Source organism: Mytilus galloprovincialis, chromosome 9, assembly GCF_965363235.1.
Source record: "Mytilus galloprovincialis chromosome 9, xbMytGall1.hap1.1, whole genome shotgun sequence".
Taxonomy (NCBI): Eukaryota; Metazoa; Mollusca; class Bivalvia; order Mytilida; family Mytilidae; genus Mytilus; species Mytilus galloprovincialis.
This window is the reverse complement of record NC_134846.1, coordinates 65802889-65829918: the sequence shown is the minus strand read 5'-3', so window position 1 is coordinate 65829918 and position 27030 is coordinate 65802889. Positions and strand designations below refer to the sequence as shown.

Genomic DNA, 27030 nt, shown 5'->3' with positions numbered 1-27030 from the left:
GAGCTTGCAGCTCCTACTCAGACTTTGTAAAACGTCATCAGTGTCTGAGTAGAAAGTTGATGAACCAGGGGTATGTCGAAGAACGTCTCGTCCTTTTTCTAAAAAAAGTTCCACGGAAGGTACCAAGACCTTGTTGATAAATATTCCGTATCAACTTCACAAATAATACATGATGGTCTTGATGTATAGATTCTGCGTACTGATGTTGTTTATCATCTTAACAACGTGTTATATTGTTCTTTCATTTATCTTTGTTCTATTATTAATATTACTTTTACTGTTGGATTGTCTTATGTGATATCCCATCAATGTGTTTGTATTATCTTTCATTTTTTGCTGGTGTGTTTTGTATATGCGTCTTTTTGTGTTTCTTTGGTTCTTATAACTTGACTCTGTACTTTAAAAGAGCCTGTCAGTATGATATTGTTCTATTATATGTCATTATGATATATTTCCATTATGAATTAGAAAATACGTTGAACCACAAACGTCAAAATTATTCAATCCCGTAGTGGAATGAACTATCTGTGGATTTTTATAAATTCTGACGTCAGACACGCGAATCAATGAATGTGTTTGTAGATAGATGTTTTTGTGTTCTGTTAAATTATTCCTTTTAAAATTGTTACACGATGATGACTGATGTACCCATATTTTGACTATTTTATTTATTATGCCCGTTTAGTTCACGCATCATTGTAAATATAACGGAATGTGATAAGACTGTCATCAAAGGGAGAGGTTTAACGCTATAAAACCAGGTTTAATCCACCATTTTCTACATTTGAAAATGCCTGTACCAAGTCAGGAATATGACAGTTCTTGTCCATTCGTTTTTCATGTGTTTGTCAGTTGATTTTGCCATGTGATTTTTCCTCTGAGTTCAGTATTTTTGTGATTCACCTTGGTCTATGTTCATATTAAACAAAGGACACAGATGGATTCATGACAAAATTGTGTTTTGGTGATGGTGATGTGTTTGTAAATCTTACTTTACTGAACATTCTTGCTACTTACAATTTTCTCAATCTGTAATGAACTTGGCCCTTTAGTTACAGAGAAAAATATTTTGTAAAAACTTACAAATTTTGCTTAGTCAATAATTCTAACAGATTTTCTCTTAAACGATTTTAAACGAAATTACCTAATTAATGAAAATTGTTAAAAATTGACTACAAAGGGCAATAACTCCTTAACGGGTCAACTGACCATTTTGGTCATGTTGACTTATTTGTAGATTTTACTTTGCTGAACATTATTGCTGTTTACAATTTATCTCTATCTATAATAGTATTCAAGATAACCCAAAACAGCAAAATTTCCTTAAAAATTACCAATTGGGGGCAGCAACCCAACAACCAGTTGTCCAATTCATCTGAAAATTTCAGGGCAGATAGATATTGACTTGATAAACAATTTAACTCCGTGTAAGATTTGCTCTAAATGCTTTGATTTCAGAGTTATAAGCCAAAATCTACATTTTACCCCTATGTTCTATTTTTAGCCATGGTGGCCATCTTAGTTGGTTGGCTGGGTCACCGCACACATTTTTAAACTAGATACCCTAATAATGATTGTGGCTAAATTTGTGTAAATTTGGCCCAGTAGTTTCAGAGGAGAAGATTTTTGTAACATTACAAAAATTTAAAAAAATTGGTAAAAAATTACTATAAAGGGCAAGAACTCCTTAAGGGGTCAACTGACCATTTTGGTCATGTTGGCTTATTTGTAGATCTTACTTTGCTGAACATTTTTGCTGTTTACAGTTTATCTCTATCTATTATAATATTCAAGATAATAACCGAAAACGGCAAGATTTCCTTAAAATTACCAATTCAGGGGCAGCAACCCAACAACCGGTTGTCCGATTCATCTGAAAATATCAGGGCAGATAGATGTTGACTTGATAAACAATTTTACCCAGTGTCAGATTTGCTCTAAATGCTTTGGTTTCAGAGTTATAAGCCAAAATATACATTTTACCCCTATGTTCTATATTTAGCCATGGCGGCCATATTGGTTGGTTTGGCGGGTCACCGGACATATTTTTGAAACAAGATACCCCAATGATGATTGTGGCCAAGTATGGTTAAATTTGGCCCAGTAGTTTCAGAGGAGAAGGTTTTTGTAAAAGTTAACGACGATGGACGACGGACGATGGACGCTAAGTGATGAGAAAAGCTCACTTGGCCCTTTGGGCCAGGTGAGCTAAAAAGCAGTAAAAAGTAAATGTTTGTGTGCTAGTTTTCTAGAAATAAGCCTTTGAAAATTTGGCAGGACATGATTCTCTCTAGATTTGTCATACATTTAACATTTAGGTCTTTTTACTTAAAAAAATTATGAGAAACTAACAAGAATTTTATAAGATTGTAATATATGGCTTTTCAAACTATATGTAATAAAAGTATGAAAAGAAACATAGGGGTTTGTGGGCAAAATTGTTTAAAGGCACAACATAGATAAACATGAGGACTCCTATTATCTGGAAACAAAATCAAAAACAATAGGAGGGAACATCCTTAAAAGATTATTGTTGTTTAATGTCACTTTCAGCACTATTAACTATTGGCTATATCATGGCAATTAGTTTTTATTGGTGGTGGAAGCTGGAGAAATAAGAAAGACACCTTCAACAGGAAAACTGACAATCTTAGTCAATTTAGACTTGAGTTAAAAATAAAACACATGATAATTAGGGTTCAAACTCATAACTTCAGTCAGTGTTAATAGTCTAGTGATACAGTAGATGAACTACAAAAACCACTCATCCATAAAAGGCCCCTGATTACAAATAAATGTACATGAAGAGTGCAGCCTACTTTTTTTTACAGTCTGAACTGTTATTCTTGTATGTTTTTTTTAATTCTAGTTCATTTATATGCAATGGATATAAAAAAGATGTGGTATGATTGCCAATGAAACAACTCTCCACAAGAGACCAAATGACACAGAAATTAACAACTATAGGTCATGGTACGGCCTTCAACATTGAGCAAAGCCCATACAGCATAGTCAGCTATAAAAGGCCCCGAAATGACAAGGTAAAACAATTCAAACGAGAAAACTAACAGCCTATCGGTAATATAAAAATGAACCAAAAACAAATATGTAACACATAAACATATGACTTTTAGTCTGACATCCATTTTCACTGAACTAGTAAACATTTTGTTTAGGGGCCAGGTGAGGCCCGACTCCAGGGAAGGGATTTTCTCACTTTGTTGAAGACCCATTGGTGGCCTTCAGCTGTTTTCTGCCCTTTGGTCGGGTTGTTGTCTTCATGACACATTCCCCATTTCAATTCTCAATTGTAAACAACAGTTTAACAGACAGATGAACAGAGATAAGCTTCCACCATTTAAGTGAAGTTGGGATGTGAGAATAAACCTATAAACTAATGTACAGTAAGCAGAAACATTTTATTACAAAACTTTCTTTTTGAAACTTAACAATATTCTTTAATTCCATTTTAATAATAAAACAACAGTTAGATTTAAAATCAAATATCAGTACTTGCACATCATTCCAAACTTCAGAATCTTCAGCATTCTAGGTAAAATTTTCATTAACTGTTAAGACACCTATATACATCTTGCCAGTGTTAACTTATCAATTTTAACAATTGTTGATGTTGTTTAATCTGGATGCTGTAAAGTCTGAGCTTACACAACTTTTGTTGCAGGCCAGGAAAAAACCTGGTATACTAAAATGTTGTGATAAGTTGAAAATATTGGAATTCAATCAATAGCATGACACTGGTTTCATTTCTTGAAATAAACAATGGTATGAATTATCCATAGTCAGATAATTCTGAAATGGCAAATAATGTTAGGAAGAAACAAAATCCATCCATTTCTTTTATCCTACAAGCTACATATTCAGGATTGTACTTGTCCAGTTTATTGTCCCTCATAACATTCATAAACAATATTTTCCATCAAACTTTTACAAGTTGTTTGCAGTCTTGGTATCTATTAATTTTGTTCTTCATACATCAGGCAGGTTCTTCACCTGCAAACTCCTACAAAATGAAATCATAACATTTGTTGAATGAAACAATATAATAATACATGTTATAAAATAATTTATAATACACTTATAGAAAATTATGGTATAATTGTACCCCTTGATAAAACTGTAAGTTATACATATATTTATTTATAAAAATCTGAAGAACTGTTATAATATAATATATTTTTCATGTAGATTTTTTCATAGATATAAGAAGATATGGTATGAGTGCCAATTAGACAACTCTCAATTCAAGTAGAAATTTATAAAATTAAACCATTATAGGTCAAAGAATGGACTTCAACATGGAGCCTCAGCTCACACCGATCAGCAAGATATAAAGGTCCCCAAAAATTATTAGTGTAAAACCATTCAAATGGAAAAACCAACGGTTTAATCTATATAAAAAAACAAGAAACAATGAACCACATCAACAAACCACAACTACTAAACATCAGATTTCTGACCGAGGACAGGTGCAAACAATTGCAGTAGGTTTAACAATTTTAATGGTACCAAACCTTCACCATTATCTGAAACAATAGTGTAACATCACATGCCTATATTTTTACTGGAAAATAACAGCATTTCGAATGAGTTAAAAATATTACACATCTTTACAAATAATGCATTCCATTTTTCTCTTTTCATGAAGGTAAACATAATCCAAATCTTGCACCAATACTGCTTATATCCATATTAACACATAACTATAAAAATAATTCATAAAGTATTTATACGGTAAAAAAGACATTTGTAACAGCTGGTCAATATTACCTTTTGCAGTTGAATATGATATTAAGTAATGTTATGTTGTTTTAAAATGTTCCACATATTTTATGCATGCCTTTTTATGGCCTCACCACATGTGGTCAGGGCATTAAGTGTTACCCTTATCCGTCATTCTAGTCATTCCACTATGAACAGTTATACAGACTTCTTTTTGGCAAACAAGTTCCTATGTTGAGCTGTTTTTGATTATGTGAGTCTTCTATAATGACTTGCAAATCAAGATTATGTTTGGTTCAGCTTTGCTGATTTTTTCCAAAATTATGGGCTTTGGACCTTGGAAATTTTGAGAAAATAAGTTAAATAGATTTTCATTTTTAAATTTCTATTCCTGACGATGGTCTCAAGCTAATTTGGGTGTAGGGCTATTCATGTTGTTCCATCATATCTAGTTATTTAGAAGTCTTAGTAATGAAAAGTAAGGATCAGATTAACAGTTTTTTATGTGGTTTTCTTTAATCATTCTTTTATTAATTTTCTTGAAATTGTACAAATAATTCACAATTACACTGAGAGAGTGATTTTCGACCTAACAAAGGGTGTTGTAAAAATGTAAATTTAAGCAATAATTACTCACTCACAAAATTATTTCCTTTTTTACAATGATCTGTAATCAAACTTTCCAACAGTCAAAGAAAATTACAAAATCAAAATTAGATCAGAAAAAAGATATAATCCAAGAATATGTTTTGCAGTGACTATTTAGTGTGTTAACTAATTACCTGTTTAATGGTATTTTCTAATAAAACAAGACACTGAAGAGCAAGCCTTTTAGATTCTGTGTCAGGATCTTTCTGAACAACATCTGAAAATAACAATATAAAGTTTACAATGTGAACAGTAATCAACAGGAATGAAAGATGGTATTTGGTATGCACCAATAAGACAGCAATCAAACAACAGAATTGAACTTAAAAAAAAACCATCTAGAGATCATATGTATTTTAATTTTATCTTTAATTTACAAGCAGTTTCACTTTTGTTTGATGATGGCAAATAGGTTTTCCAAGAAAATACCACATATGACCACATACGATTTGAAATTACCCGAGTTTCATTAGACTATTTCTAACAGTTACAAAAACTTTTTTACCAAAAACTTTGTGGTGAGAAAGGGGTGCAGACTATGTACCAGTGCGAACTATACAAGCCCAAATATGGTAACAAAAAAAGATAAAGTAATTGTAAATTGATTGATAAGTTGGAGACCTTTGATCTTTGTTAAAAAGAGGCCATCACAAAACTATATTACCTTCTAGCCACTGTTTTGCTTCCATTATTTCTGACTGAAGTTGAGACAGTAAAACATGGCCTGGTACTGACAGCATCACCATTGACAAACAGAACAAGATGGAATGTCTCACACTTCTGAAATAAAATATATCATGATACATAAGAAGTTGGTCTCATTGGGGGTAAGTGTGAGGTGGGATTGACCAATTCTTTTAAAGCTTGACATGTGAAAGTCGAATAATTAAGTGTGAAAACAGGAAACAATGTCCGGCAGGACACAGGAAATTACATGCACCATTATGACAAACGAGAAGCGGGATACAGGATTCTCATAGTCATTAAACAATAAGCAGAATCAGGGATCATCCCCCTAATGAGACCCCCTAAGAAATGCTAAAATATGAAAAAAATTCAGAATTTACATGTATCTATCAAAATTAAATCATAAACAGAACTATCTCAGTCACTCTCACCTTAACCTTACTTGCATGAGTTGAAAACATTTTTTTTAACAATTATTATTCTTTATGAACTGGATAATTAGACAAAATAAACATTGAAAATATCAGAACACTGGCTATTGGGTGGAATAAATATATCTTAATGAGTCAAAATGCATCAGTCTTTTTCTACAGCTAAATATATCTAAGGACAGCTGTTGTTTCACTCAAGTGGACAGGCAGTTTAAACTTTCTTTCTTTCAAATAAGCATGCAAATACATGATGTTTTACTTTGGATACTTTTTTTTAAATTTCTTTACTGATCAGCAGCAACGTTTTTCTCTGTGTTGAAGGCTGTACTGTGACTTATACTTGTTTGAATCCATGTCATTGTTGTTAGTTGTCTTATTGGCAATCATACCACATCTTCTTTTTTTACTTAATAATAATGTTTCTGAGTGAATATAATAATTCTAAGTAGATCTTTTCATTTTGTACTTTATATTGGTACTTCAATAATCAAGATTCAAATTTGAAGAGTATTGGATTGCAGCCTAACATATACAGAAAGTTAAAACAAACTGAGATTGGTAGGTTAGGACTTTACACAAGTTCACAACCATGACCAGTCAGGGGCATTACTTAAACAAGTAACAATTAAAATTACCTATACAAGTAATGTTGAAAACGAGGCTAATTTAAATATAACTTATATAAGTTATTTTTCTGAATATTATTTGTATAGGTGTCCAAGAATACAGATTTTACTAGCTTTAAAATTTTTTCACAGTTATCTGGTTATTTTTCCTTTGATTTATAAAAACTAATTGTTCAGAAATACTGATTAACTTCTGACGCACTTATCTTTCATACCAACGCTTCTGGGTCAAAGATTGGTCTCTTGGGACTATTAAATTATCATTTTCCTCTAAAATCTTGAAGGTAGACTGATTTAAATAGATAGATACTTGTGAATTAATTTAGACCTGAAGTTATTTATAATTTGTAACCTAAATCAATTACATATGTGCCTTAGATAAGTGTAATTGCTATTTTTTTCAAAAATGTTTAAAATAACTTATTCAAGTAATATTTTTGTCATTATTTTCAAAGTAACCCTTAATCTCTATACTCCTTTCAAATCTGATAAATTCTTTATTTTATGATATAAAATGTTGTTTAAAATCATGAAAACTACATTTAGTCTATGTTTCTATTGAAAATTAAAATAACTCTATTAAGTAATTTTATTATTTTTAAAATAAAAAATTACTTATATAAGTAATTAAAAAAAATAAAGTAACGCCCCTGACTGATGACATAAACTTCTTTAAACAAAATTTCTAAATTACAATTGATCTGTTCTCTAGTTCTCTAGATATTTTTTTAATTACAAAGGAAAAAATAAACTTTTAATTGTATATTGTTTTGATTATATGATATAGTATTTTGCAGAACATTTCTGCTGAAAGCATGCCACTGTTATAGAGATATATTTAGAGGAGTAGCAATTTTTTGTTACCAGTTATCTTAATGTATATACTTGAAAAATAAAGTTAGATGTTATTTAAGGAATGACTGTAATATTTTTTCTGTCTATGAAGAAATAACATCAAAAATGTGGTGTACACTAAATGTGGTGTACACTAAATAACTAGCATAGCGCGTTATTTAAGAGTGTGCAGACAGATCAAATATTACAGTAATTTCTTATAATTTAATTCTAAATTTCAATATTAAACCAGAGTAAACCATGAAAAAAACGTTGATGACGTCACGGTCACATGACAAAATTATGTCTATGAGCTGATAAAAAAACATCATCAGCCAATTAGAAGACACCTTACATCCAAAATTAGTTTATATATTTAATAAATACTTACTGATCCTGATGAAAACGTAAAACCCAGAGGAATTCCAACAAAACAGTTGCCATCTGTTTGACTGGCTGTAGGGTAAAAAACATACATTATAAAACATTAGAAAAGTAGGCAAACAAAAATTCAGCTTTCATCAATTTCTTGGATGAAAAAACAGAGATGTCTACTAATAGTTCAGGTTTAACTGAAAGATTATGACATAGTCCTGGGCTTTTGGTTGGTTAAAAAATGTCAAAGACTTGCAATGAAATGTCACATGTAACTATGTGGCAATCACACAAAATAATTGTTCATTCCATATGAAACTAGAGCTGTCTGCATATCCACCCTAACACCCCACCCAAACCCACCTTGTCCTTTTGCAAGTATTTTTGTTGCTACTGTGAAAATTTAGTATTGAGACATTGACATTTCAGTTTTGGGATTCATCTATTCATTTTATATAATCCTTGCCTCATTGTTAGATTGACACATGGTTACTAATAGGCCAATCTGAAAGAATTATACTGACCCACAAATGACTCAGAAATAGTAAAAGGTTCTTTTACTATGAATTCAAAAACTTAAGGTCAAGGTCAGTATGATACATCAGCATGCAAAATTATTCAAACTTAGTGCTAGGGTAAAAAATGTGTGCATCAATTACAAATCAAACAATGTTTTATTGTCAAAGGGGCCATAGGTCAAATTTAAGATCAGAGTGACCTGACTTAGGTATATGACATACCTCAGCCCATGATGCAACTGCATACTAAGTTTAGTGAACCAAAATGTTGATAATACGAAAGTTATGTACTGGACACAAAATGGGACAGACCCAGCAAATTTAACTATATATGTGAAAATGTCTAGGCTTCAATACAAGCCATCATTCATATCCAAGTTTGTGATAATGGCAGAGGATTTGAGGAAAAAGCTATTATTACATCCTATCTGAAATGAATTGTGCATCTTGACCCAACAGATTATCCTTTTTAAAAATTTGAAGTCTTGACACTAGTTTTCTACACTTTTGAATTATCTATCTGTTGAGCATATAATGGTTTAGCTTGATTGAACCACATTTGTCTGATTAACCATTTGTCCAGTGCCATGTTAAGTTTTGGATACCGGTAAAATGATAAGAAGTGGATGTCATATCACATAGTAATTCACCAGATTGAGAAAAACAAGAATTTAGTCTTAATTTTCTTTATAGAAATTTTCCCTGCACATGTAGTGAAATCTACCAATATGAGTACTTATAGATGATCATTTCTTTTTTATTTGAAGTTGATATATTCAAATCTGGTGATTATACACAGAATTTCAAAATCTCCTTTGCAAAATGATAACAATTTTTCAGCCTATGTGAGACGGTGTTGTATTGAAGACATGGTTTTAGTTGAGGCAATAATTTTTTCATGGATTTGTCTTTATTTTGAAGTACTACATCATATCAAAGCCCTAGCAACAAGGAAGTGGCTAGAAAATAGTTATGAAACAGAATATATACTCACAGGTGAGTTAATAGCAGAATACATGACTACTCCTAATGTGTAGATGAGTCTGCCTAGTACAAGGCTATCTTCTCCTAACATATCAAATGTGTTCTCCTTTCTACAAAATACAAATTTGAATAAATTATTTACAACATTTTAGTTTTCATTATAATTATTTTAAACAATACCTGTCCCATAAATATTCTTCTGAAGCAAAAGGAAAAACCAGAGAATTTCAATTCCAATCATACCCCATCTTCTTATTCATATACATGTATTGAGTTATCATGAGGTGCTTAGAATGGTTGATATTTTCTCGGTTAGTTTTAAGAAAATCTTGCAAAGACAAACCTGAAAAATGTCAAAACTAATTTGATCCTCTTTTCATGAAATTAAACATTGTGTATGTTTGTTCTACTAAAATTTCATGACTCATAACAGAAACCAACCAGTTCTCGTCTCATTATAGCTTTTTCAAAATGCTTTGGTGGCATTAAGAAACAGTTAGCTTAAAGAGAATATAGACTTGAGTTGAATCAAGCATGTATATTTGTTATACGTCCTTGGTTGAATCAAGGAAAAAATCAATGCATCAGTATTTTACATAGAATATCCTTAAAAAGAAAAAACTCAGTACCTGTCAAATCTTGTCATTAGTGGATAGAAAAAATGACCAGCTACTGGAGCAAATCTATTCATCGTTTTTTGTAGTTCTGGCTTACTTTTCCCTTTACTGAATCTCCTAGTTTTAGTTTCTATCCTCTTCTGTACAATACTCTGCCAGGTATCTTCCTCCACCTCTACAATCTTTTTATCAGAGGGATTTATCACTGGTTGTTCTGCAGGCTGTGATAGCTCTTGTGCTGCTGATGCTAAAACCTGGAAAAAAATTGAAAACAACACGTTTAATAATTTCTTGCTTTTCTGGATTTACCTTCATCAGGAACGTTCAAAGCCAAACATTTGAAATCCGAAGATATATAAGTACAGAAACCGTTGAAGAGCCATATGTCAAAAATACCTAAAATAAATAGCCAAATTCATCAAGAGCCAACTTTGCCTGAGGAAGATGACAAAGTATGCAGATATAGATACAATATATGTGTATATGTACATTGCAGGAAAATAAAAAATGATTTGCACTGGCTACAAAGCAGGAGAAAAAATCAACAAGCCTTGCTTTTCTTCCTGATGTTTCAATATAAGTACAAATGAATTTTTACTCAACAACGTATCTGTATTTTTTTTTATCCTACAATTTTACACTTTCACATTCATTGTCACTCTTTTCATGATGTCACAATATCAAAATCAGAGTTAAGCAAGAAAATTTGAGGTCATACTTGAATATTTAACCGTGAAGAACTGAGATTAAATAACACACAGGTTGATTATAAAATAAATCAGCTAAAATTTAGAGAAATTATAATCAAATACTAGTACACAAGTACATGGTAGTCAGTCAGATACATGCATGATTAACTTTATCATATACTTAGCTGTTAACAGTGCTAATTTGAATATCTGATTTAGATGCAACAATAAATCGCATACTTTATAATGTAAAAACACTTTCTGTTACACCATGTTCTGAATACCTCTAGAATTATCCTTTGAAATAAATGATAACAAGAATGTGTCCACAGTACACGGATGCCCCACTCGCACTATCATTTTCTATGTTTAGTGGACCATGAAATTGGAATAAATTCTCTAATTTGGCATTAAAATTAGAATGATCTTATCAAAGGGAACATGTATACTAAGTTTCAACTTGATTGGACTTCTACTTCATCAAAAACTATCTTGACCAAAAACTTTAACCTGAAATTTGCACTATCATTTTCTATGTTCAGTGAACCGTAAAATTGGGGTCAAAACTATAATTTGGCATTTAAATTAGAAAGATCATATCATAGGGCACATGTATACTAAGTTTTAAGTTGATTGGACTTCAACTTCATCAAAAACTACCTTGACCAAAAACTTTAACCTGAAATTTGCACTATCATTTTCTATGTTCAGTGAACCGTAAAATTGGGGTCAAAACTATAATTTGGCATTTAAATTAGAAAGATCATATCATAGGGCACATGTATACTATGTTTCAAGTTGATTGGACTTCAACTTCATCAAAAACTACCTTGACCAAAAACTTTAACCTGAAGCGGGACAGACGGACGAACGGACGAAGGACGAACGAACAGACGGACGAACGGACGCACAGACCAGAAAACATAATGCCCCTCTACTATCGTAGGTGGGGCATAAAAAGAACAATATATATATAGGGTAAACTGTATATTATCCAGTATCCTATTCTAAAGTAACCAGCAATATCAACCCTCACACTTTTTGAAGCTCTCTTTGAAATTGATCTAACAAGTTGAAACAGCATGTGATGCACCATTTTTTAAAATCTACACTCAGATTTTTCTATTGTAAAAGGGTCCATGTTTGTCTATAGCTATCCATTGTTTTTGTTGGGTAACTGTCTCATTCATGCATTGTTTTTGTTGGGTAACTGTCTCATTTATGCATTGTTTTTGTTGGGGAACTGTCTCATGCATACTCAACGACTTTTGTTCACACAAATGAATGAAACTTATCATGGCATTGCTTCCAGGAACAAAATATCTATCAAGTATAAGATGGCTTTTATCATATGTGTGAGTCAACTTAAAAATTATTAATCTTCATTTAGACAATCAAATAAACTATAATTATAATTTTCAATCGTTTTATTATCATCAATAACAATTCATAAAAAAGTAACAAGTTATTTACAATTATTATCACAGTTAATAGCACTATAACAGTTCAAAGTTCATTTAGATCTATAAATATTCATTCTTATTTTCATAACATTGCAAGGGTACGTAAATCAGTTGTGCCATTCTTCTTTTTAAAACTTTCTCTGAATTTTAAAAGTTTTTTTACCACAGAATTTTTCCTTTCAACATGAACTTGTTCATCATTGGAAGTAACAGCAGGTTTCTTGAATATTTTATCATCTGCACAGTCTTTGGCTCTACAGTTCTGCATATTGGCTCTTGTACTACTACGAGGAATTGTTCTGGATGAATTGTAAAGTGGGTTTTCTATGTTCAAACTGTCAGAAAATATTTCATTCTTGTGTGTAGATTTCCTTGTTATCAAAGACATTCCATTAATAGTCTCATTTGGAAGAAGATTCAGTTTTGAATCCATCTTGTGAGATCTGACCGTGACCTTTGACATCTGTCTGGATGAATGGGATGGCCTGTTTGACCTTTTCTTTACTGATCTCAAGTAAGCTTCCTCTAGAGGCACATCAGTCGAGGAATGTTGAAGAGACCATGTAAACACACTTTCAGTATTTGTGTTTGTAACAGTTACATCCCTTTCAACAGTTGCTTCCCTTTTGTTAGATACACTTGATGATATAGGCTTCATCTGAAGATCTTTAATCTTGATTACAGGTGAAAAAGACTTGTGCACTTTTCTCCCAGAACGTGGTTTATACAGCATTGTTGATGAAGCTTTTGGAACAGATACTCCCCTGCAAACTGGTTTACATCTCTTTTGAACTACTGGTTCTTCAATCATAGTGGAAGAGGCCAGAGGATTTGAACCTTGACCTTTTGATGATCCAAATGATTGTTTCTTCTCTTGGTTTCCATTAACAAAATTCCCAGCAATAAATGAAGTAGAAAATTGAAATGAATCTTCTAGATTATAAACATCTTCATCTTCACATCCTTCAATCTCCCTCTCAAAAAATACAGTTTCTTCCTCGTCATCAGATATCTCAGTATCAGTAGACATTGGAGAGTGTTCTGCATCACTACATCCATCAGATTGAAGCTGTTCTCTGTAAGATGAAGAGTCATTTAAAGTGTTGATAAGAAGGCATTTCTGAACATCTAAATCTGTTAATCCTTTAGGTGTAAGCATAAAGGTGGGGGTCATGGGGTCAACTGGTACAAGATTTTTGTTTGGAGTAACAGGAAACTGTGATTGGTTTATCCCAGCAGTGGACAAGACGTCTTTGAATTGTTGTCGTAACTCCTCAAAATCTGCTAAGAATTCTTGTTCTTGTCTTTTGATAGCAAGCTGAATAAGAAAAAACTAGATTTTAAAACAGTTAAATTACAGAATTTGTATCTAATTTCGTTATTAACACTATATTTATAATCATATTAGAACTGTTTAGCTTTAATGTTAGCACAGTAAAATTTCATTGTTAACACAGAAATGTTTACAGACAAAAGTATAATTCATTGTTTATACAAAAAATATCTTATTCGATTGTTGGAACAGAAAGTTGTTGGCTACATTTTGTTTTTCTAGTTTCACATGGAAACCTTCTAAGAAATATTTGAAATAGATAATTACAAAAACAAATATGTTAGATAACTTACCATATTTGCTTCTAACATTTGATAGTTTTCATTTTGGAAGTCATTCTGCATATCTGCATCTTTCAAAGTCCAGTCTAAAAAAAAAAAAAAAAAAAATATTATAATAAAATATTGAAAATTGAATTCATTGAAACAATTACTTGTTTACCATGTTTACCATGGACTGTTTTCTGAACAGTAAAACTTGTAAATATTTACATATTACTCAATAAATTAAAAACATAAATTTTCTTTTTTTATCAACAATTAAATTTTAAAGTAGAACTAAAAACATCCTTTATAAATTCTAAGAAATAAAACTTACCATTTAAATTATTCAAGTTCTTCATGATGAAATCTTCTCAAATATTGTTTATTGTAAGTAGTAAATATGTAAAACTTGTAGATTATTAGATAAAGAGATGAAATTGCAATTGATGACAAATGTAGATTTCAGATAACATATATACCAAGGCTATACACCTGGGTGAAAATTACTTACAGGTAATTATTACACATTACAAATTAATTAGTACTTAATGCAGTTACCAAGTACTTGTTAATTATGTATCTTTAGGTTAAATTAACAAGTATTTAATTTAATGAATCAAGTACATGTATTATTGTTACCTTTAGGTCAAATGAGATTAAATTTTGTGTTAATTAACAATTCTGCTAGTGTTAATTAATTGTAAGAAAGTTGTCACATTTTTTAAGTTAGAAAATGAGTAGGATGTAATTACATGATTTATTAACAAAAGTGCTTTTAATTTATATTTTTCTAAATGATTAATAACATATGCATGGGTCACATTTTGATTTCATTACTAGCAATACAAGGCAATTTCAATTTTATAAAAATGTGTAAAATCTTTGTTGGTCATTTTAAATAAATGTTTGAAATTGCAAAATTAAATTAAGTCAGAAAATGAGTAGGATGTAATTAATTACATGATTAATTAACAAAAATGCTTTTGAATTTGTATTTTTCTAAATGATTAATTCAATTCAATTCTGTATTACTTTAAGCACATTATGCTTATTTGTGCAATAAATACAAATACATTTTTATAACACAATATGACATAATACATCAGAGAAGCAAATAAATATCAAGTATTGACCAATAACAGTTTGGTCCTATGATTAAGTGCATTAAACAAGAATTTACACAAATTACGCAAATCATTTATATTTTCAGTGCTGAGAAGTTGCACTTATTTAAACAACGATAGATGTCTATAATAATAATGTTTAATAAACTGTCTCCTTATGTCTCTATAGCATTCACATTGTAAAACAAAATGGAATTCGTCTTCAGTGATATTCAAAGTACAAAGAGTACACTTTCTATCTAACCTATTTACTTCATGACAACGGCCTACTTCAACAAACAAATTATGAGAAGACAATCTAAGGCGAGTTAAATACACTCTAAAATTCATATGTTTAGTTAGATAATTCTGTAAACATACATTATTGACAATATATTTATATATATAACACTTAGATGAAACGTTCAGTTGATCATTCAAAGCCTATTTTTCTTGATCATATATCCTTGTTTTTACAAATAATAATAAATTTGTATCAATAATCAAATTGTCTTGGTTATACCAGATCTCATTTAAACCTAAGTTAAATAATGGTTGTTGTAGTTGATAAATCTAACTGCTTCTAATATTACAGAAATTATACAGTTGTTCCAAGTAGCAGTTTTTAAGAATACAGTTGCTTGTGAATAACAATTTTAACCAGTACTTCACTATTTTGTATATTCTAAAATATATCAAAGGATATCTACCCAATTCAAAATAAACCATAACATTTGTTGTACACTGTTTGACACCTAATATATTTTTGCAAAAATCAAGTTGTATTATTCAATATTTGGAGTTTTATGAAAGCCCCATATTTCACAACCATAACATAAAATACTGCTAATGTAAGTATCAAATAAATTCAAATATGTAAAAACATTCAAATACAATGACGAAACCTTCGACTTTAAACAAATACAGCTTTTCTACTTTGCTCAGCTAAATGTTTTTGAGCTTTAGCAAATTTACCGTTAAAATTTAACAGTACACCAAGGTAACAAAATTCATCCACTATCATTGCCATCATAATACCAATTTTTTTCGTCTTTTACAAAACCTCCGTTTCTAAATACCATATTTTTTGTTTTGGCAATATTTACAGTCAAACCCCATTTACAAGTATATAATAATAAGGTGTCTAACATATCTTGCAAGCCAATAACTGAATCAGAAAATAAAATCATGTCATCAGCATACATAACTCATAAGTAAAAATAATGCCAAGTCTTATGGTATATTACTACTACGTAGAAATTCCCAATTTCAAAGTCATTTACATATAACGAAAAAGAATCGGAGAAAGAACTTCCCCTTGTATAAGACCAACTGAACTTGTAAACTGCTCAGAAGAAAACCCATCAACTTTCACACATACTTTTACAGTAGAATACATTGATTTTAAAACAGACAGTAATTTGCCTGTTATACCAACTCTTGATAGTTTCAACCATAATTTAAGTCTGGTTACAGAGTCAAATGTCTGTTTGTAGTCAACGAAACAGCAATATAATAACATATGCATTGGTCAAATTTTGATTTCTTTACTAGCTTTACAAGGAAATTTTTCTAAAAATGTTTTAGCTCTTTTTTGGTCATTTTTATTTAAATAAATGTTGAATTTGAAATTGCAATATTTTGAATTTAATTTAGAACAACCCTTGTCATAAGCTTGTACTTCACAGCCAATAAGATGCTTTTCAAGAATAAAAATGTCTACATGTTTTCATCCTGTTGTATGATAGATTATATGTCAATTTCCCATGCTGTACTGAAAAAGGCCTATAAAAAATTGGTCACTGTACTGCCTTCAACGTCAATGAGAAAAGCACACTGCATAGTCAGCTTTAAAACAATTCAAACAAGAATACTTATGGCCTATTTTATATCAAAAACAATTGTGAAAGAGAAGAACAAACTACTTGGAACAGGCACATAAAGAATGCAGCAGGGGTCAAACATGTTAGTGAGCCCTCAACCTTCCCCTAACCTGGGACAGTGGTGTACAGCACGACATATGAAAACTCTGAAAAATCAGTTGCAAAATATCAAAATAAAAGTACAAGGCACAAAATCAAAAGACACAAAGCATCAAAATAAGAGTACTCACACTTACTGAAACCTAGCTGAAAGACAATTACAACTAATAAATAAAATATGCCCTCCCAGACGAAAGTATCAATTTGAAAACATCCAACAGATTTAGTCTAAAATATCATAAACAGTCTGAGAAACCTGACCTAGTGCAATACCAAAATAACGTTACACATTAAGGATGTAGATATATGTTCCAGACGGTATGAGTATTTGGACCGTACGCGTAGGGTCTGGATGGTATGCATACTTTTTCAAAATACTCATACGGTCGGACCGTACGCTTATGGTCTGATTAATATTAAGAAGTTGGCAAAGTTAATTAGATGTATATAACAGATCAATATAACTTTCTTTTGTTTTGAGACCTAATAATACTAATGCAAATATAAGGTAAAAGTCAGAGTCAGCCTTTTCCCGCCATATTTTAAATCTCAAATATCTCGAAAAGGAGGTTCATGACCTATCAATATTTTTAGCTTATTTTTATCCTTAATTAATGCTCTACAAGCTTATAGTATCAATTTTAACTTCTTAATTTATTAATTTTCACCTAACCTCACCTAAGTACATCCTTAACTCTCAAATTGATATAAAAAAGTTTAATTGTAATTGAAAAAAACAACTTTATCTTTTAATGATTTTAAAAAATCACACTGATTGAATCTGTTAATCTCTTGTATCTAGTATGTCGATCACTCAGTAAAATAATTGAATTATGATCACTAAAATTGAAAATATCGAAAGTAAATATAATGTGGGAGGACAAATGTTTTAGAATATTTAGCAACTTTACAAAAATATGCAAATGCTAAGAAACATACTCGAACTGCAAAAATGTAAATGTGAAAAATATTAGTGCGTAACTTGTGGTAGCAAGTGTAACATTGGTTGAGAGTACCAAAATTAGGATAAAGATATAATATTAAACAAATATTTAATTTCAATTGTTCATTTGTTCATTTTATCAGTGTAATTGTAATAATATTAATTAGTAAAACTAAAAATAAAGATTGTGATTAATGTTAATTTGTTTAAATTTAACCCATATTATCTAATAACATGTATGGTCAGCTCGTACTGGACCATACGTGTATACTCATACAGTCCGACCGTACAGGTAGTACCGGACTTTACGAGTATATGTATACGGTCCAAATACTCATATGGTCTGGAACATATATAATAATAAGGAGATGTGTTATGATGGTCAATAGGACCAAAGTTTAAATCAAGTGGATGTTAGCAATTATAGGCAATCATACATTCTTCAACAATGAGAAAAACCCATTCTGTATAGTTGTCTATGAAGACCCTGACATGAAAAATATGGAACTATTCAATTGTGAAAACTAAGGCCTATTTATTACTCTAAGTTTCGAAAAGCAAATATGACAGACATTGAACCAACTACAAACACTGAACTTCAGGTTCCTGACTTGGGACAGGCACATTTAAATGTGGCAGGGTTTAACATGTGCCAATCCTTCTCCTAACCTGGGACAGTGGTGTAATAGTAAAACATACAGCAAACTATAACAAGAGTGCACAGGCTGAAATGTCTGGCCTGTTTTACTTATCATTGAATTCATGGAATATCCAAAATGGCAAATACCAAGGCAGAGAGGGGAATTTGAGGCAAATTCATCGGCAACGATGAAAAACAGGCTAATTCATTTGAAATGAGGAAAAAAAGTTAGAATATGCAAAAAATAAACTGGCTTACAACCAATCAAAATCCGGCATTCTTATATAAAGTGTAATTATGTCAAATAAATCATGCCAGTCAGACATTTACATCTTAAAATAATTCAGTACTGTACAGCTAAAAACACTTGAGAAACAATAAAACCAAAAAGTTAAACATTGACCAAGGACCAATGAAAATTAGGTCAAGGTCATATGAACATTGCCAGACAGACATCTTACAATCATTCCATACACCAAATATTGTTCACCTATTGCTTATAGCATCTGATAAACTGACAAAATTACAAAAACTTATCATTGACCATTAAACCATGAAAATGAGGTTCAGTTCAGTAAAACTTGCCAGACTGTCATAGATATAAGAAGATGTGGTATGCTTGCCTTTGAGACAACTCGCAATCCAAGTCACAATTTATAAAAGTAAAAGGAAGTAAAAATGAAAGGTCAACACAGAGCCTTGGCTCACACCAAACATGTACACTTTACAATCATTCCACACACCAATTATAGTGGCTTTATTTCTTATAGTAACCAAGTAAAAGACAAAACCATAAAGTCTAAACACTGTCACACGAACAATGAAGTTGAGATCAAGGTCAGATGAAACCTGTCAGTCAGACATGTACACCTGACAATCATTCTGTACACAACATATTGGGAAAGGCATATACAGAATGTGGTGGGAATGTGTAAGTTGACTTTTAACAATTTTTGTGGCTAATTTGGTCAAGATTGGCTTATTGATTTTTCAGATCAATTGTTTATCAAGATGGATAACAACAAACACCATGTGATCATTGTGATGGCATGGACTTCCATTACAAAGTCAGTGGAAAACAAGCCTAACCTCCAAATAGTTTAAAATCTGACGCAAATAAAGAATCTGGTGATTTATTTTTGTTATATTCTAATGCTTTTTAAACCTTTACCAAATATCATAGTCTGTGAAATCAAAATTGCCGGGTAAATTTTATTCACAGTTTTTCTAGAATCTTTCTCATTAAGAACTGACACTTGTTAATTGTTAGATACTGCATGTTTACTTCTAGATTTCTTTTTGTTTTCTTTTTGTATGGTCACTGTCTAATTATTTATATCCAACATCTCCTTTCACTAATGCAAACTGTATGTTACTAAAGACGTAAATAAACAACAAATCTTACCAAGCATTAGACAGCTTAAACATGAGAGAACTTGACCAACTTATATCATATGAGTGACCTTGACCAACTTATATCATATGAGTGACCTTGACCAACTTATATCATATGAGTGACCTTGACCAACTTATATCATATGAGTGACCTTGACCAACAAATATCATGAGAGTAACCTTGACCAACAAATATCATATGAGAGAACTTGACCAACTTATATCATATGAGAGAACTTGACCAACTTATATCATATGAGTGACCTTGACTAACCTATATCAAATGAGTAACCTTGACTAACGTATATCATATGAGTGACATTGACCAACTTATATCATAAGAGTGACATTGACCAACTTATATAATATGAGAGAACTTGACCAACTTATATAATAGGAGTGACCTTGACCAACTTATATCATATGAATGACCTTGACCAATGTATATCATATGAGTGACCTTGACAAACAAATATCATATAAGTGACCTTGACCAACTTATATCATATGAGTGACCTTGACCAACTTATATCATATGAGTGACCTTGACAAACTTATACCATATGAGTGACCTTGACCAACTTATATTATATGAGAGAACTTGACTAACTTAAACATTAATATTCTTCATTAAGATAAACAAATGAATTACAATACAAATTCAATTTTTCAACCTTTTTATTAGCATCAATAACAATTCATAAAAAGTAAAAAATTTCTACAATAATTATCACAGTAAATAGCACTATACCAGTTCAAAGTTCATTTGAATCTATAAATTGTCATTCTAAGTCTTTATAACATTGCAAGGGTACATAAATCAGTTGTACCATTCTTCTTTTTAAAACTTTCTCTGAATCTTAAAAGTTTTTTCACAACAGAATTTTTCCTTTCAACACGAACTTGTTCATCATTGGAAGTAACAACAGGTTTCTTAAATACTTTATCATCTGCACTGTCTTTGGCTCTACAGTTCTGTATATTGGCTCTCGTACTACTACGAGGAATTGTTCTGGATGAATTGTAAAGTGGGTTTACTATGCTCAAACTGTCAGACAATATTTCATTTTTGTTTGTAGATTTTCCTTTTATCAAAGACATTCCATTAATAGTCTCATTTGGAAGTAGATTTAGTTTTGAAGCCATCTTGTGAGATCTGACCGTGACCTTTGACATCTGTCTGGATGAATGGGACGGCCTGTTTGACCTTTTCTTTACAGTTCTCAAATAAGATTCCTCTAGAGGCACATCTGTTGAGGAATGTTGAAGAGACCATGTAAACACACTTTCAGTATTTGTGTTTGTAACAGTTACATCCCTTTCAACAGTTGCTTCCCTTTTGTTAGATACACTTGATGATATAGGCTTCATCTGAAGGTCTTTGATCTTGATTACAGGTGAAAAAGACTTGTGCACTTTTCTCTCAGGACGTGGTTCATACAGCAATGTTGATGAAGCTTTTGGAACAGATACTCCCCTGCAAACTGGTTTACATCTCTTTTGAACTACTGGTTCTTCAACCATGGTGGAAGAAGCCAGAGGATTTGAACCTTGACCCTTTGATGATCCAAATGATTGTTTTTTCGTTTGGTTTCCATTAACAAAATTCCCAGCAATAAACGAGGTAGAAAATTGAAATGAATCTTCTAGATTATAAACAGCCTCATCTTCACAGCCTTCAACCTCCCTCTCAAAAAATACGGTTTCATCCTCCTCATCAGAGAACTCAGTATCGGTAGACATTGGAGAGTGTTCTGCATCACTGCATCCATCAGATTGAAGCTGGTCTCTGTAAGATGAGGAGTCATTTAAAGTGTTGATAAGAAGGCATTTCTGAATATCCAAATCTGTTAATCCTTTAGGTGTAAGCATAAAGGTGGGGGTCATGGGGTCAACTGGTACAAGATTTTTGTTTGGAGTAACAGGAAACTGGGATTGGTTTATCCCAGCAGTGGACAAGACGTCTTTGAATTGTTGTCGTAACTCCTCAAAATCTGCTAAGAATTCTTGTTCTTGTCTTTTGATAGCAAGCTGAATAAGAAAAAACTAGATTTTAAAACAGTTAAATTACAGAATTTGTATCTAATTTTGTTATTAACACTATCGTTATAATTGTTATTAGAACATGTTTAGCTTTAATGTTAGCACAGAAAAATTTCATTGTTAACACAGAAATGTTATCAGACAAAAATCTAATTCATTGTTTATACAAAAAATATCTTATTCGATTATTGGAAGAGAAAGTTGTTGGCTACATTTTGTTTTTCTAGTATCACATGGAAACCTTCTAAGAAATATTTGAAAAGGATAATTACGAAAACAAATACATTAGATAACTTACCATATTTGCTTCTAACATTTGATAGTTTTCATTTTGGAAGTCATTCTGTACATCTGTATCTTTCAAAGTCCAGTCTAAAAAAATAAAAAATTTAAATTTAAATAAAATATTATAATAAAAAAAATGTTTCATGAAAATTGAATCCATTGAAACAATTACTTGTTTACCATGTTTACCATGGACTGTTTTCTGAACAGTAAAACTTGTAAATATTTACATATTACTCAATAAATTAAAAACATAAATTTTCTTTTTTTATCAGCAATTGAATTTAAAAGTAGAACTAAAAACATCCTTTATAAATTCTAAGAAATAAAACTTACCATTTAAATTATTCAAGTTCTTCATGATGAAATCTTCTCAAATATTGTTTATTGTAAGTAGTAAATATGTAAAACTTGTAGATTATTAGATAAAGAGATGAAATTGCAATTGATGACAAATGTAGATTTCAGATAACATATATACCATGCAGGCTATACAACTGTGTGAAAATTACTTACAAGTAATTATTACACATTACAAATTAATTAGTACTTAATGCAGTCACCAAGTACTTGTTAATTATGTATCTTTAGGTTAAATTAACAAGTACTTAATTTAATGAATCAAGTACATGTTATTTGTACCTTTAGGTCAAATGAGATTAAATTTTGTGTTAATTAACAATTCTGCTAGTGTTAATTAATTGTAAGAAAATTGACACATTTTTTAAGTCAGAAAATGAGTAGGATGTGATTAATTAACAAAAGTGCTTTTAATTTGTATTTTTCTAAATGATTAATAACATATGCATGGGTCATATTTTGATTTCATTACTAGCAATACAAGGCAATTTCAATTTTATAAAAATGTTTAAAATCTTTGTTGGTCATTTTAAATAAATGTTTAAAATTGCAAAATTAAGTTTAATTTAAAACAACCCTCGTCATAAGCAAATTAAAACAAAAAGTTCTTGTAGAACAACATATTTTCAAATCCAAATTTGCATGAAAAACATGAAAAATGTAAAACAATTCAACAGAGAATACTTATGGCCTATTTTATAACTAAACAATTAACAAAATGAATTATGATAGAGAAGAACCAATGACTTGGAACAGGCACATAAAGAATGTAGCTGGGTAAAACATGTTAGTGAGCCCTCAACGACTTGGAACAGGCACATACAGAATGTACTGGGTTAAACATGTTAGTGAGCCCTCAATCTTCATCTAACCTGGGACAGTGGTGTAACAGCATGACATGCGAAAACTCTGAAAAGTCAGTTGCAATAGGCTTAAAATATCAAAATAAAAGATACAAAGCATCAAAATAAGAGTACTCACAGTAACTGAAACCTAGCCCAAAGACAATTACAACATATAAATAAAACATGCTCTCCCAGAAAAACGTATCAATTTGAACATATCCAAAGGATTTAGTTTAAAATATCATATACAGTCTGAGAAACCTGACTTAGTGCAATACCAAAATATCATTACACATTATAACAAGAGGCTGTCACAACGACAGCAAACCGTATTTATTAATATTTATTTGTGTCCTGCCAATATCAAAAGAACCATAACCTATGAACGGTGAAAGTGAAAATTGTCAATATCAAATTTGACCTCCATTTTGTCATCAGTATCAACATATTAAAATTTGAAATGCTTAGGTTGAATGGTTCATGATTAAATGCAACAACATGAATGGAAACCCCATTTTTCGATCTTTCAAGAACCATAACTCCTGAACGGTAAAAGACAAAATCGACATTATTGAATTTGACCTCCAGTTTGTCATCAGTAACAACATATTAAAATTAAGGAAGCTTTGGTTGAACAGTTCATGAGTAAATGCACGGACACGACTGGAATAGTCATTTTTCAATCTTTCAAGAACCATAACTCCTGAACGGTAAAAGTCAAAATCGACATTATTGAACTTGACCTCCATTTTGTCATCAGTAACAACATATTAAAATTTGGGAAGCTTTGGTTGAACAGTTCATGAGTAAATGCACGGACACAACTGGAATAGCCATTTTCGATCTTTCAAGAACCATAACTCCTGAGCGGTAAAAGACAAAATCGACATTATTGAACTTGACCTCCATATTGTCATCAGTAACAACATATTAAAATTTGGGAAGCTTTGGTTGAACAGTTCATGCGTAAATGCACGGACAGGACTGAAAATGCCATTTTTCAATCATTCAAGAACCATAACTCCTGAACGGTAAAAGTCAAAATCGTCATTATTGAACTTGACCTTCGTTTTGTTGTCAGTAACAACATATTAAAATTTTAAAAGCTTTGGTTGAACGGTTAATGAGTAAATGCATGGACAACATTTGGTTGCCGCCCGCCCGACAGCCCGACCGCCCGCCGTACATCCCCAAATCAATAACAGACATTTTTGTCACAAAAATCTGGTTCAAAAGGATATAGATATATAATAATAAGGAGATCTGGTGTGATTGTCAATGAGAGCAAAGTTTAAATAAAGTGGATATTAGCAACTGTAGGCAAACCTACATTCTTCAACAATGAAAAAAAACCATTCTGTATAGTTGGCTATGAAGACCCTGACATGAAAAATATGGAACTATTCAATTGAGAAATTTAAGGCATAATTTATGACTGTAAGTTAGGAAAAGCAAATATGACAGACATTGAACCAACTACAAACACTGAACTTCAGGTTCCTGAGGGTTTAACATGTTTGAAGGGACCAATCCTTCTCCAAACCTGGGACAGCGTCTAACAGTAAAACATAGAGAAAAGGGACTGTGAAATTTTCTCAAGTCACTAGAAGAGGGAATTATGTCCCAAGACTGGTATTTTTTGCAAATACCCCTCCATAACATGATATATCTGTTTATTACATTGGTTGCAATGAATTACCTTGATTTCCCAGTTAAATAAAAACCGATAATTTCACATGTGAAATAAACGTGGTTATTTTACTCTCTAACATCATACAACAATAGGCTTTGTCAAGACGTCAATAACGGTGGATCAAAACAAATTGTGAATGCTTAGAAAAAAGATATATAGTTCCTTACATGTTTAACATTAATTTCTTTAAAAAAACCATTTGCCAATGTAATAAAAAGAATAACTAATTAAAGAATTCAAATATCGAAAAATATTCAATTTGTGACCGAACAACACTGATAATTAACTCATGCACTACGCGCAATTGTGAATTAATGTGTTGTTCGTTCACTTGTTGAATATTTTTCTCTATTTGAATTCTTCGATAGTTATTCTATAATTAATAAAACCAAATAGATTTTTATTGAAACTGTCTGTACATGTGAAGGCAAATCATAGTATCCTGGGAATTATACATGTACTTATACGCGTTAGTGCTGTCTTTTTGTAACATCATGGAATCTATATGTGTAAATTTCATTGTTATTCCATCATCAAATCGTTCATTTTTATAGATGTGTTTTTTTCCTTACACATGTATATCTCTGACAGTTTTCTGTTTAACTCAGTCAATCAATAGGAGGATTGAGAGTGCTTAACCATGTTGTCTTAATAATCAGGATAAAGTGAGAAAAGTTCCGAATAATTTTGACAGGAAAAGGCTTCCAAGGGTATAAAAGAATATCCAAAATGACAAATGCCATGGCATAGAGGGTAGTTTGCGGCAAATTGGACGGCAGTGGTGAAAAACAGGCAAATTCGTTTGAAATAAGGAAAAAATGTTAGAATATGCCAAAAAATATGCAGGCTAACAACCAATCAAAATCAGGCATTCTTATATAAAGTGTAATTATGTCAAATAAACCATGCCAGACAGAAATTTACACCTTACAATCATTCAGTACACCAAATATGGTAGTCCTATAGCTAAAAGAACTTGAAAAACAATAAAACCAAAAAGTTTAACATTGACCAAGGACCAATGAAAATTAGGTCAAGGTCATATGAACCTTGCCATATAGATATATACACCTTACAATCATTCCATACACCAAATATAGTTGACCTATTGCTTATAGCATCTGATAAACTGACAAAAATATAAAAACTTATCATTGACCATTAAACCATGAAAATGAGGTTCAGTTCAGTAAAATGTGATCATTGTGATGGCATGGACTTCCATTACAAAGTCAGTGGAAAACAAGCCTAACCTCCAAATAGTTTACAAATCTGACCCAAATAAGGAATTTGGTGATTTACTTTTGTTATATTCTAATGCTTTTTAAACCTTTACCAAATATCATAGTCTGTGAAATCATAATTGCCGGGTAAATTTATTCACAGTTTTTCTAGAATCTTTCTCATTAAGAATTGACACTTGTTAATTGTTAGATACTGCATGTTTACTTCTAGATTTCTTTTTGTTTTCTTTTTGTATGGTTACTGTCTAATTATTTTTCTCTAATTTTTGTGCTTTTTTCACATTTCCTA

General features: G+C 31.2%; 3 protein-coding genes across 4 annotated transcripts in view; all 3 read right to left on the bottom strand.

The window, feature by feature from the left end:
- Nucleotides 1-3402: 3402 nt before the first annotated feature.
- Nucleotides 3403-27030, bottom strand: part of LOC143045676 (telomere length regulation protein TEL2 homolog) — a 46279-nt gene continuing 22651 nt past the window's right edge. For both annotated transcript variants that reach the window (XM_076218355.1, XM_076218354.1), the window contains exons 15-20: nt 10473-10714; nt 9854-9953; nt 8358-8422; nt 6053-6168; nt 5523-5605; nt 3403-4021 (exon numbers count right to left, since the gene is read on the bottom strand). In XM_076218355.1, the coding sequence (XP_076074470.1) occupies nt 3995-4021; nt 5523-5605; nt 6053-6168; nt 8358-8422; nt 9854-9953; nt 10473-10714 (633 nt within the window). In that variant the 3' untranslated portion in view covers nt 3403-3994. The remainder of the gene's footprint in view (nt 4022-5522; nt 5606-6052; nt 6169-8357; nt 8423-9853; nt 9954-10472; nt 10715-27030) is intronic.
- On the bottom strand, nt 12695-14639 carry LOC143046442 (uncharacterized). The gene is made up of 3 exons (XM_076219604.1): nt 14543-14639; nt 14239-14312; nt 12695-13930 (listed from the first exon to the last, which is right to left on the bottom strand). Exons 1-3 carry the CDS (start codon nt 14565-14567, stop codon nt 12695-12697), a joined length of 1335 nt encoding a protein of 444 aa, XP_076075719.1. The 5' UTR covers nt 14568-14639.
- On the bottom strand, nt 20937-23059 carry LOC143047024 (uncharacterized). The gene is made up of 3 exons (XM_076220017.1): nt 22936-23059; nt 22613-22686; nt 20937-22302 (listed from the first exon to the last, which is right to left on the bottom strand). The coding sequence occupies exons 1-3, from the start codon at nt 22958-22960 to the stop codon at nt 21067-21069; spliced, it is 1335 nt and encodes a 444-aa protein (XP_076076132.1). The 5' UTR covers nt 22961-23059; the 3' UTR covers nt 20937-21066.